The sequence below is a fragment of the Dendrobates tinctorius genome, unplaced genomic scaffold (genome assembly GCF_039654945.1).
Source record: "Dendrobates tinctorius isolate UK_male_01 unplaced genomic scaffold, ASM3965494v1 ptg000035l, whole genome shotgun sequence".
In the NCBI taxonomy this organism is placed as follows: domain Eukaryota; kingdom Metazoa; phylum Chordata; class Amphibia; order Anura; family Dendrobatidae; genus Dendrobates; species Dendrobates tinctorius.
Window position 1 is genome coordinate 71,001,452 of NW_027361703.1, and position 13,589 is coordinate 71,015,040.

Below are 13,589 nucleotides of genomic sequence, written 5' to 3' on the forward strand. Positions count from 1 at the left end.
CTAGGGTTAGGGTTTGGCTAGGGTTAGGGATGGGCTAGGGTTAGGGTTGGGCTAGGGTTATGGTTGGGCTAGGGTTAGGGCTAGGGTTAGGGTTGTGCTAGGGCTAGGGTTAGGGCTCGGGTCACGACTAGGGTTAGAATTAGGGTTAGGGTGAACTAGAATTAGGGTTAGAATTAGGATTAGGGATTAGGGTTGGGATTAGGGTTAGGGTTGGGATTAGGGTTAGGGGTGTGTTGGGGTTAGGGTTGGAGCAAGAATTGAGGGGTTTCCACTATTTGCCAACTTTGGGGGTCTAAAAATTGGGGTCTAAAAAATCACTTTTGTGGAAATAAAAAAAGACTTTTTATTTTCACGGCTCTGCGTTTATAAACTTTTGTGAAGCGCTTGGGGGTTCAAAGTGCTCACCACACATCTAGATAAGTTCATTAGGGGGTCTAATTTCCAAAATGGGGTCACTGTTTAGGCCCATCAGGGGCTCTGCAAGCGCAACATGATGCCCGCAGACCATTCCAGCAAAGTCTGCATTCCAAAATGGCACTCCTTCCCTTCCGAGCTCTCCCATGCGCCCAAACAGTGGTTCCCCCCCACATATGGGGTATCGGCGTACTCAGGACAAATCGCATAACAACTGTGCGGGTATGATTTCTCCTGTTACTCTTGTAAAAAATAAAAATTTGGGGGCGAAAAGATAATCTTTGTGGAAAAAAATAGATTTCTTATTTTCACGGCTCTACGTTATAAACTTCTGTGAAGCCCTTGGGGGTTCAAAGTGCTCACCACACATCTAGATAAGTTCCTTAATGGGTCTAGTTTCCAAAATGGGGTCACTTGTTGGAGGTTTCCACTGTTTAGGCACATTAAGGGCTCTCCGAACGCAACATGGCATCCGATCTCAATTCCAGCCAATTCTGCGTTGAAAAAGTCAAACGGCGCTCCATCCCTTGCGAGCTCTGCCGTGTGCTGAAATAGTGGTTTACCCCCACATATAGGGTATCGGCGTATTCAGGAGAAATTGTACAACAAATTTTGTGGTTGATTTTCTCTTTTAACACTTGTGAAAATAAAAAAAATTGGTTCTGAAGTAAATTTTTTTCAAAAAAAAGTTAAATATTAATTTTTTCCTTCCACATTGCTTTAGTTCCTGTGAAGCACTTAAAGGGTTAATAAACTTCTTGAATGTGGTTTTGAGCACCATGAGGGGTCTAGTGTTTAGAATGATGCCACTTTTGGGTATTTTCTGTCATGTACACCCCTCAAAATGACTTTAAATATGATGTGGTCCCTAAAAAAAATGGTTTTGTAAATTTTGTTGTAAAAATGAGAAATCGCTGGTCAAATTTTAACCCTTATAACTTCCTAACAAAAAAAAATTTTGCTTCCAAAATTGTGCTGATGTAAAGTAGACATGTGGGAAATGTTATTTATTAAGAAATTTGTGTGACACATCTCTCTGATTTGAGGGCATAAAAATTTAAAGTTTTAAAATTGCAAAATTTTCAAAATTTTCGCCATATTTCCATTTTTTTCATAAATAAACACAAGACTTATCGAAGAAATTTTACCATTAATATGAAGTACAATATGTCACGAAAAAACAGTCTTAGAATCAGCGGGATCCATTAAAGCGTTCCAGAGTTATAACCTCATAAAGGGACAGTGGTCAGAATTGTAAAAATTGGCCTGGTCATTAAGCTGCAAACTGGCTCTGTCGCTAAGGGGTTAAGGGGCTATTCCAGCCATAAACATTGATTGCTTATCCACTTGAAAAGTGATAAATGTTAGATTGCTAGAGGAATGAACATTGGGATTAGTTGTCTAATTCTCTCAGAGCCATATTCATTGAATCATCAGTAGGGTGCATGCCTGACCACCACCGCATTCAAGTTTCTTCTATCCATTGTAAAGGTATGAGGGACTGGAGTCCCCTATTTTGTCGGTCAGTGGGAACTCAAGCAATCTAACCCCTTACAAGCTGGCATTCATCACCTACCTCTGATTATGGGATAATGGCTTTTGTCTGGAAAAATGTAAAAATAGGAGATTCACAATAAATAAACAAAAGTTTACACTATGTGCAGGATATCTGCTTCCTACAACAGAATGCAGACTCACATACGTGGTCAAAATTGTTGGCACCCCTTGTTTAATGACAGGAAAACCCACAATGGTCACAGAAATAACTTGAATCTGACAAAAGTAATAATAAATAAAATATCTATGAAAATGAACAAATGAAAGTCAGACATTGCTTTTCAACCATGCTTCCACAGAAATTTTAAAAAAAAATAAAACTCATGAAATAGGCCTGGACAGAAATGATGGTACTTTTAACTTCATATTTTGTTGCACCACCTTTTGAGGCAATCATTACAATCAGACGATTCCTGTAACTGTCAATGAGACTTCTGCACCTCTCGACAGGCATTTTATCCAAAGATTCTCAATAGGATTTAGGTCAGGGCTCATAGAAGGCTACTTCAGAATAGTCCAATATTTTCCTCTTAGCCTTCCTTGGGTGTTTTTAGCTGTGTGTTTTGGGTCATTATCCTGTTGCAAGACCCATGACCTGCGACTGAGACCAAGCTTTCTGACTGTCACGGTCACGCACGGCTGGACACAGCGCCCCCAGCAGGGCGGATTTAGATGACACGCGTGACCCTGGATACACCGCCTCCAGTGGGGCGAATTTAAATAATAAGACGTGCAGCTGGATGCACCACCTCCAACAGGTGAATTTAGGTAATACACATAACACGTAAATCTGGAAACCTCGTCTCCAGTAAGGCGAATTTAAACAATAAGGGAAACCTGGGTAACAATAACAATGGGGGCCCTGCGATAGGGAACGAGGACGTGGAGACCTCCTGCACTCCCCTGAGTCAGTGTCTCTACACTCCTAACGTTCCCTAGGCCGGTTCCGCACCGGGCGCCGATCTGGATACCTGATATCCCTAGCTCGCCCTGCACCTAAACCCTCACTAGGGAATTGGTCGGTGCAGAAACTAATCCCACCACTGCACTAAACACTTAAGGAAAAATGACAATACAGGGGAACACCACTTAGATTTGCTCTGTTGCTTACGCTCCCAGCAACAGAGCCACCACCTGGGTGCATCTTTTCCTCCAACCGGATCCATCACCATAGTGCAGCCTTGGAGCAAACAGAGTCCACCACCTATGTGCAGCTGTCCAGAAACAGAGTCCAGCAAATGAGTCCAGCTTCTGCCAAAAAGTCCAGCATGCTTGAGTCCAGCTTTCCACAACCGAGTCCAGCATCCTGAGTGCAGCTCTACACCATAGCTGCCACTCCACCAAGCAATGCCAGCTCTCCTTGCAGACACCATAACCGCGACTCCACCACGCCATGCCAGCCCTCCTTGCAGACACCATAGCTGCTACTCCAGGACTCTGGCTGGGCTGCCCAGTACTCTCTTTCAGCTCCATCCTTCACCCAGGCTTGCTTGTAACTGAAGCTCTACCACCAACAGTGATTAACACACCTGATACTCTCTTATAGAGCTACCACACCTGATACCTAATTACGTGCACAAACTAAGGTGACCAAAGTGCAATGAACCTAATGGCTACCGGGGGAAAACTACAACTGAAATCACCAAAGTGCAATGACCCTAATGGCCACCGGGGGCAAAACCACCTTTGGCACACAGCCAAGGAAAAAAAAAGGTTACCTTGTGCATTTACTCTGTCAGATCCTACCTGGATCATGACACTGACACTGGGCAGCACATTTCTCTCTAGAATCCCTTGATAGTCTTGAGATTTCATTATACCATGCATAGATTCTAGGCACCCTGTGCCAGATGCAGCAAAGCAGCCCCAGAACATAACAGAACCTCCTCCATGTCTCACAGTAGGGACAGTGTTCTTTTTTTGATATGCTTCATTTTTCCGTCTGTGAACATAGAGCTGATGTGCCTTGCCAAAAAGTTCCATTTTTGCCTCATCTGTCCATCAGACATTCTCCAGGAAGCTTTGTGACTTGTCAGTATGTAGTTTGGCAAATTCCAGTCTGGCTTTTTTATGATTTTTTTTCAACAATCGTGTCCTCCTTGGTCATCTCCCATGAAGCCCACTTTGGCTCATACAACGACGTATGGTACGATCTGACACTGGTGTTCCTTGAGCTTGAAGTTCACCTTTAATCTGTTTAGAAGTGTTTCTGGACTTTTTTGTTACCATTCGTATTATCCGTCTCTTTGATTTGTCATCAATTTTCCTCCTGCGCCACATCCAGGGAGGTTAGCTACAGTCCCATGGATCTTACATTTCTGAATAATATGTGCAACTGTAGTCACAGGAGCATCATGCTGCTTGGTGATGGTCTTATAACTTTTACCTTTAACATGTTTGGCTGTAATTTTCTTTCTGATCTCCTGAGACAACTCTTTCCTTCGCTTCCTATGGTCCATGTTGAGTGTGATACAAACCATGTCACCAAACAGCACAGTAAGTATCTGTAGCCCTCTATACAGGTCCACTCACTGATTCCAAGATTTTAGACACCTGTGATGCTAATTAGTGGACACACCTTGATTTAACATGTCCCTTTTGTCACATTATTTTCAGGGGTACCGTCATTTCTGTCCAGGCCTATTTCATGAGTTTTATTTTTTTAACAATTCTGTGGAAGCATGGTTGAAAAGCCATGTCTGACTTTCATTTGTTCATTTTCATAGATATTTTTATTTATTATTACTTTTGTCAGATTCAAGTTATTTCTGTGACCATTGTGAGTTTTTCTGTCATTACACGAGGAGTACCAACAATTTTAACCATGTGTGTATATATAAGTGTTTACAGTCTATGTCTTCCAAAGTTATGTAATGATTGCTGATATTCATTACATTGTTATATCCACTGCACCTTATTTTTTCCATTTCCATATTCTCTATTATTTAGTTTTCTTCCAACTATATCCTTCCTTTTTTTCAGATTGTGGTTGGTTGTGAAGCAAATTCATGTGTTGATCTTCATTCAGTTTTGCTTGAGTATACAAAGGATGCCAGGTAAGAGAGAAAATATTTCATTCTATTGTTACAGATGTGCTAGTTACCAAGGTGAAGTCATATAATAATTACCATATATTGGAACTCATTGCTGAAACTGGTCCCCATATATAATACTTATATATTTTTTTAAAGCATTGTTACTTTCCAGTATTTTATCCACACCTGCCTAAAATTTTTGCACAGTTCTGCATGTGCAAAAATGGGTCTGTTAGAGAAATGCTGACAAGGCAGCTTTCAGAGATTTTACAAATCACTATTAGCTATTAAATATTTTTGCACTCTTAAATTTCCCATTAACTTCGTGTTTCTCTAATTGACCTTTTCTTCTGTTTATTATTTCTAACAGAACGGATTTGTGGCAGCTGGTTCAGACACAGTGTCTTCCTTCCTCATCAAATAGCATTGGCTGCTCTCCATTCCAGTTCCATGAAGCTACAGTCTATAACTCCATCAACAGCTCAGCCTGGAAAAGAATAACACTGCAACTTCCAGATTATGTTTCCTCCAGGTATGCAGTAGTCATAGAATACTAAAAGAATAATTCTCCTGCGATTACTTTTCTTTTGTAATATTTTAGCATAATAAGGATGTCCACTTGTTTGGTATTTTTACAAAACATGCCAGCAAAACTTTGGATTTTATTTATTTATTTAGTGTGTACTAATAGGATACTTTTTCAAAGTGTAAATAATACTGCTGCAAAAGGGCTAGACATCAGCCCTTAAAGGCGTTGTCCAGAACTTTTTATACTGATCGTCTATTATTAGGACAGGCCATCTATATCAGACGTGATCAGTTGCGGAGCTGCACAGCACAGATCTGTCAATTGGCCCGCATATTATTCCTCTGAAACAGTATCTGATCAAGGGCTGATGATAGAAGCAGGGGGAGTGACACTGGTGCCACCCCATGTTGACAATTTGTTTACGGGCTGTCATAGAAGCAGATTGAGTGACAGCAGCTATACCTCACTGAAATTAATCATCATGAAGGTCAGTGCTGTTGTCACCTCTCCCACTGCTTCTGTTTGTCATGATCCAGTCTGGAGTTTATTTTCTGCTGTCTTCACTCTGGACTGGTCATTCGGGGGTTAATCTCCTCAGCCTTGTTCTGGAGCCAGCTGGGCTATTTCAGTCTCTCACAGCCTGCTGACCAGTGTTAGTGATAGCTCAAGCTTCCAGTTTAGAGCCTCTGACCCTTGTACTTTGGTGATCCTCCTGCCTTTGACTTGTATCCACGTGTATGACCCGGACTGATCTCAGACCCCGTCTCTTGGTATTCGTCTCTGCTGCTACATTTCCTCTCTGGCATTTGATTCCACGGCTTGAATCACGACCATGTATTTCGCCTCACGTTTTTGGACCCCGTGCTCATGTTTTGGCTTTTTGACCCTCGGCTTGATATTTTGACTACGTGTATTGCTGCTGCTTCTGGTACGTCTGCCCCTGATAGTTTCTACCTGTGACACCTGTGCTGTTGCTCAGTGTTGCTACTCTTAGTGTGTAACCTCTCTTCCCTCACCAGCTCCCCCTGGTGGAGGTTTCACTACACTGTCAAGGTTGTGTCATGTCGGACACTGTTCACACCAGGGTGTCCGGCAGACAGCGGTAATACCCTGTTGGGTATTCTGTTCCAGTCGGGATAGGGTTAACCAGGTTGTCATGCTGGCTGAGGGCTGGGCCACGCCCTTGGTCTTTAAATAGTTCGTCCTGACTATGGGCGTCGCCGACTATAGCTTTAGCCTAGTGCTAGCAATACCGGTCAGCAGTGGTGGTGTTGGAGCGTCTGATATCTGGTGCAGTATATCCCTCAGTGGTTCTTTCTCCAATCTGTTATATATATATTTGGTTGCCCTTGCACATTATTGTATTCCCATGTGTATTAACTGTGTGGTGTTTCTTTTACCCCTGTCCATACGTATTTGTGGGGTCTGGTCCCCTCACTGGGTGGAGGGTGGTGGGTTCAGCTTAGGGCTGGACAGGAGACAGGGACAGGGTGGAGGCTCAGGCAGGCACACCTTCAGTGTAAACCCTGGGTAGAGGGACAGACAGGGTTCCCCTAGTCTGAGGGACATCGCAGGGGTCCCGGGGTTTTTGCCTAAAGTAACCTAGGCATACCATGAGATTATAGTCGGCCCAAATAATAAAGTGAGAGAAAAAAAAAAAGGTATAGATAGGGAATATAGGGGTTACTTACTATGGATCCTATACTTTCCCTAACCAAGCAGCTGGAGGCTCTATCCATACAGGTCACTGAACTCAGGGTGGCGGTCCAGCAACAAGGCCTGTCAGCTCCTGCAGTACCTGCTGAGGCTGCAGCCAGGGCAGCTGAGCCCAAGTTTCCCCTTCCTGAACGATTTGCTGGTGATCGTGGTAAGTTCACGGTGTTTCGTGAATCATGCAAATTGTATTTCCGTATGCGTCCACATTCCTCAGGTAATGAGGCTCAACGCGTGGGCTTGGTGATTTCTTTGCTGAGTGGTGACCCACAGGCCTGGGCCTTTTCACTCCCTTCAGACTCACAGGCATTTGAATCTGTAGATTTTTTTTTCTCTGCTCTGGGTTTGATCTATGACGATCCGGATAGATTAAACTTAGCAGAGTCTAAGATACGCTCACTGCTACAGGGTGATCGACCAGCTGAGGATTACTGCACGGAATTCCGGCGCTGGGCGGTGGACACGCAGTGGAATGACCCTGCGCTTAGAAGTCAATTTTTGCATGGGGTTTCTGGAAGGGTTAAACAGACTCTCCTAATGTACGAGACTCCCGCCTCTCTGGAGGCTGCGATGGCACTTGTAGTACGCATAGACAGACGTCTCCGTCAGGGGGCGCTGGTTTCGTTGCCTCCGGGAGGTGGGGGAGTGGTCGATGAGGTTGCCGCGGGTGAATCCGTGGAACCCATGCAGATCGCTGGTATAGCACAGTCACCGAGTAACAAGCCTAAACGTCCTTGGCACAGAAGGCAGGGGCTCTGTTTTTTTTGTGGCAAAGGGGGACATTTTATTAACGCTTGCCCCCTGGTACCTAAGAAGGGCGCGCCGGCGGAAAACTGATAGGCTCAGAGGGTTTGGAGGAGTCTAGTCTGAGCCTTTGTGTATCCTCCGTCATGGTTTCCCAGTGTATGCTCCCTGCTAGGGTGGTACTTGGGGGGCAAATGCTCTCTATTACAGTATTTATTGATAGTGGCTCAGCTGCCAATCTCATTGATGAGAGGTTCGCGCATACAGCGGGATTTCCGGTGGAGAAATTGCCGAACCCCATCCGGGTGGTTACCATCAATGCTTCCCCGTTGTCTCAAGGGGAGATCACAGAGTGTGTGTTGGATATACAACTCCACATCGGAGTATTACACTCAGAGCGGGTAACTTGTAAGGTGCTTAGTAACTTACCGGCTCAGATGGTTCTGGGCTTTCCATGGTTGTCAATGCATAATCCTGTTATTGATTGGAAGACCCAGGACATAATTCAGTGGAGCAGGGAGTGTCAGGAGAGGTGCCTGGCTACATGTATTTCCGCTTTGACTCCCAGTATCCCGGAGCCGTTGCTGGATTATGCGGATGTATTTTCTGAGAAGGGTTGTTCGGAACTACCACCGCATCGCCCCTATGACTGTGCTATTAGGTTGAAACCAGGGGCCAAGTTACCTAAAGCTAGAATGTTTAATATCTCAGGTCCCGAGAGGCTAGCTCTCAAGGAATACATTGCGGATAGCCTGAGCAAGGGTCATATTAGACCTTCCTCTTCTCCTCTGGCTGCTGGCTTCTTCTTTGTTAAAAAGAAGGATGGCGGTTTACGCCCGTGTCTGGATTTCAGAGAACTCAACCAGATTACGGTCCGTGATCCTTACCCTATGCCACTTATACCCGATTTATTCAACCAAGTGGTTGGTGCCAGGTGGTTCTCCAAACTGGACCTCAGGGGGGCGTACAATCTTATAAGAGTCCGTCAGGGGGATGAGTGGAAGACAGCGTTCAATACCCCTGAGGGTCACTTTGAGAGTTTGGTAATGCCGTTTGGGTTGACTATGGCACCGGCGGTCTTTCAACACTTCATTAATGATGTCTTCTCTCAGTTGTTGGGGAGGTTTGTTATAATTTATCTTGACGACATCCTCATTTTCTCTCGCGACCATGATACACATATAGAGCATGTTAGACAGGTTCTGCAGTTGCTCAGAGAGAACAGGCTCTATGTCAAGCTTGAAAAATGTGTGTTTTTCGTACAGGAGCTACCGTTCTTGGGTTATATAATCTCCGCCTCAGGTTTTAAGATGGACACCGCAAAGGTGCAGGCGGTACTACATTGGGATCGGCCTGATAATCTTAAGGCGCTTCAGCGATTTCTTGGCTTCTCCAATTACTATAGGAAATTTATTAAGAACTTCTCTATGATTGCCAAACCACTGACTGACATGACTAAGAAGGGTACCGACTTTTCTGACTGGTCTGAGCCTGCGGTACAGGCGTTTGAATTCCTCAAGAATAGTTTTGCCTCAGCGCCCATTCTGGTGCAGCCTGATGTCTCCTTACCGTTTGTCGTGGAGGTGGATGCGTCGGAGGTTGGAGTGGGGGCTGTACTGTCTCAGGGCCCTTCTTGGGCCAAGTTGCATCCGTGTGCCTTCTTCTCCAAGAAGCTGTCGCCTGCGGAGCGTAATTATGATATTGGCAACAGGGAACTATTGGCCATCAAATTGGCATTTGAGGAGTGGCGACACTTCTTGGAGGGAGCTGTTCATCAGATTACTGTGATAACCGACCATAAGAATTTGCTTTATTTAGAATCTGCTAAGCGCCTGTCCTCCAGACAGGCTCGCTGGGCATTATTCTTCACCCGGTTCAACTTCATTGTTACCTATCGACCTGGGTCGAAGAATGTTAAGGCAGACGCTTTATCCAGGTGTTTTCCGGGTGGAGAGTTATGTGAAGAGCCGGTGCCTATTCTCCAAAAGGGTGTGGTGGTATCTGCCATCACGACAGAGATTGAGGCAGAGATTGCGGAGGCTCAGGAGGTGGTACCGCCGGGGTTGCCTGCTAATAAATCTTTTGTGCCGCTACATCTACGCTCTAGAGTGTTGGGCGAACATCACGACACGGTACTGGCAGGTCATCCAGGGGTTAAGAGCACTCTGGAACTGGTATCGCATCGTTTTTGGTGGCCTAAAATCCGGCAGGATGTGGCCTCATATGTGGCTGCCTGTACCACGTGCGCACGGGCCAAGACTCCTCGTTCCCGTCCCGCTGGTAGCTTGCAGCCTCTCGGGGTGCCCAGTAAGCCATGGACTGAGATTTCCATGGATTTTATTACTGACTTGCCCGCCTCGGCAGGGAACTCGGTCATTTTGGTAATTGTTGATAGGTTCTCCAAAATGTCACATTTCGTTGCTTTAGCGTCTTTGCCCAATGCTAAGACTCTTGCTCAGATATTTATTCGCGAGGTGGTCAGACTTCATGGTGTCCCATCTGACATTGTGTCTGATCGAGGTACGCAGTTTGTGGCAAAGTTTTGGAGAGCTTTTTGTTCTCGCCTTGGAATCAAATTATCTCATTCATCGGCTTTCCACCCTCAGTCGAATGGACAGACTGAGCGGATGAACCAAAACCTGGAGCAATACTTGCGCTGCTTTATTTCCGACAATCAGGAAGAGTGGTCAGCGTTTCTTCCTCTGGCAGAATTCGCAATAAACAACCATTGCCAGGAATCATCTGGGGAATCTCCTTTTTTTTGTGTGTATGGTCAACATCCTCAATTTTGCACCTTGCGTCAGGGGTGCTCAGTTGGCGTCCCTGAAGAGGACCAGTTGGGAGCTCTATTGTCGTCTGTTTGGAGGAGAGTCAAGCAGCGCTTGTTGAAGGTGGGTTCCAGGTACAAACGGGTGGCTGACTGCAGACGTGTGCCAGGTCCGGACCTGTGTGTGGGTGATTGGGTGTGGTTATCTACTAGGAACATTAAGCTCAAGATACCGTCACTTAAGTTGGGTCCCAGGTTCATTGGCCCATTTAGAATCTCCGCAGTGATCAACCCAGTGGCATTTCGTTTGGAGTTGCCGGCTGTGTATAAGATTCATAATGTATTTCACAAAGCATTGCTAAAGAAGGTCGTGGGTTTGGTGGATGGTTCCCCCGGGCCACCACCTCCCGTCTTGGTGGATGGCGCGTTGGAATTTGAGGTGTCCAAAGTGGTGGACTCTAGGGTTGTGCGTCGCACTCTACAGTACCTGGTCCACTGGCGTGGCTATGGTCCTGAGGAGAGGACATGGGTGCTGGCCTCTGACATTCATGCTGATCGACTGGTTACTATGTTCCATCGTCGCCATCTGGACAAGCCAGGTCCTCGACATGGTGAGGTTCCGGAGGTCCCTCGTAGAAGGCGGGGTACTGTCATGTCGGACACTGTTCACACCAGGGTGTCCGGCAGACAGCGGTAATACCCTGTTGGGTATTCTGTTCCAGTCGGGATAGGGTTAACCAGGTTGTCATGCTGGCTGAGGGCTGGGCCACGCCCTTGGTCTTTAAATAGTTCGTCCTGACTATGGGCGTCGCCGACTATAGCTTTAGCCTAGTGCTAGCAATACCGGTCAGCAGTGGTGGTGTTGGAGCGTCTGATATCTGGTGCAGTATATCCCTCAGTGGTTCTTTCTCCAATCTGTTATATATATATATTTGGTTGCCCTTGCACATTATTGTATTCCCTTGTGTATTAACTGTGTGGTGTTTCTTTTACCCCTGTCCATACGTATTTGTGGGGTCTGGTCCCCTCACTGGGTGGAGGGTGGTGGGTTCAGCTTAGGGCTGGACAGGAGACAGGGACAGGGTGGAGGCTCAGGCAGGCACACCTTCAGTGTAAACCCTGGGTAGAGGGACAGACAGGGTTCCCCTAGTCTGAGGGACATCGCAGGGGTCCCGGGGTTTTTGCCTAAAGTAACCTAGGCATACCATGACAGGTTGTTGATTCCAGATGTCACCAAAGGCCATTTATGAAAGAACCTGTGATAAGTGAATGTTTCTGGAGGGGTGATAGAATTTTGCAGGGCCATCCTTCTAATGCTGTCTTATTTGAAACTCCCCTTAAACAAAACATCACAAGAAGGAAAGTAAAAAATCACATATAGTGATTAACTGTATAAGGCCGGGGTCAGATTTGAGAGTACAATGCGAGAAACTCGCGCATCAATACCCGTCACTGCCGCCGTCACTCAGCACCGGAGAAACACATGCAGCCACACATTCTGGTCCGGAGTGCTGGCGGCAGTGCCGGGTATTGATGCGAGTTTCTCGCATTGAACTCGCAAGTCTGACCCCGGCCTAAGGAGAAGAGTAGGGTATTTTAGAATATAGAAAATTACAAAAGTAGTTAGGTGTTAAAAATGGATATTTGTAAAGGGTAATGAGGTTGAAGGTTGCAATTTTTAAAATGGGGCTATTTTAGGGGGTTTCTAATGTATAGGCGCCACTCAATGTCACTTGAAAATTGAATCGATAACTACAAAAAAAGGTTTCTGGAAGAAGCTGTATAACATCCTATAAAATAAATGGACATATAAAAAATGATACCATCATAAAGTAGACATATGGGATATGTAAAGTATTAACTATTTTAGTTGTTTTTTTTTAATAAACTGAAAACATATTTACCTAAATGTACTAATTATGTTAGGTATATGTCCCTAAAAACGATATAATAATCAGCTTAATACTTAAGTGTTCCAAAGTTGTTGACACAAAGAGTGACGCATGAAAATTGTGGCTATGCGGCTATGCCCCAACAGTTCAAACAGGCCACGTTGTTATGTTTGTTTTCTGTTTAAAATTAAAAAAAAAGCAAATGGCTAATGTTTTTTTTTTCTTCACAGCGCAACACAGTTCCGCTGGATTCAGAAAGGGGATGAGACTGAAAAGCAGAGTTGGGCTGTTGATCATGTATATATTGGAGAAGCTTGTCCTAAGCTTTGTAGCGGACATGGATACTGCACAACTGGAGCTGTCTGCATATGTGATGAGGGATATCAAGGTAATCTTGTAACAGTGTGAAAAATAATGACGCTCAGTACTTAAAGTGAAATCCCCATGTTAGAATGGTAAGGCATCTTGCTAGGAAAGGACATAACATTCTGATAAGTGGTAGGCTGACCTCTTAGATCATAACTAATCCTAATATGAAGATGTAAAATATTATTTATAGATCTACAGTGTGTGTATATATATATATATATATATATATATATATATTTCATATATATTTCTTTTGCAGGTGATGATTGCTCATTGTTTAACTATGACCTCCCAAGCTACATTAAAGATAATTTTGAATCAGAAAAGGTAACAGAAATTAATTGGGAAAATATTCAAGGAGGCACTATTGGAAATGGATGTGGTCAACTTGCACCTTATGCTCATGGAGATTCTCTTTATTTTAATGGGTGTCAAATTAGACAAGCTATCACGAAGCCACTTGATCTTACCCGTGCCAGGTATGACTTATTCTGACATACATGGATATGCTATATGTAAAAATATAAATCGACTGTTATCTAAAAAGTTTTTGCTATTTGCTTCTCTTA

The 13,589-nt window shown here is 44.6% G+C and overlaps 1 protein-coding gene across 3 annotated transcripts in view; it reads left to right on the forward strand.

The window, feature by feature from the left end:
- RELN (reelin) overlaps nucleotides 1–13,589 on the forward strand; it is a 1,162,997-nt gene that overhangs the window by 1,116,327 nt on the left and 33,081 nt on the right. For all 3 annotated transcript variants that reach the window (XM_073573631.1, XM_073573629.1, XM_073573630.1), the window contains exons 58-61: nucleotides 4,954–5,027; nucleotides 5,377–5,538; nucleotides 12,882–13,039; nucleotides 13,280–13,499. In XM_073573631.1, the coding sequence (XP_073429732.1) occupies nucleotides 4,954–5,027; nucleotides 5,377–5,538; nucleotides 12,882–13,039; nucleotides 13,280–13,499 (614 nt within the window). The remainder of the gene's footprint in view (nucleotides 1–4,953; nucleotides 5,028–5,376; nucleotides 5,539–12,881; nucleotides 13,040–13,279; nucleotides 13,500–13,589) is intronic.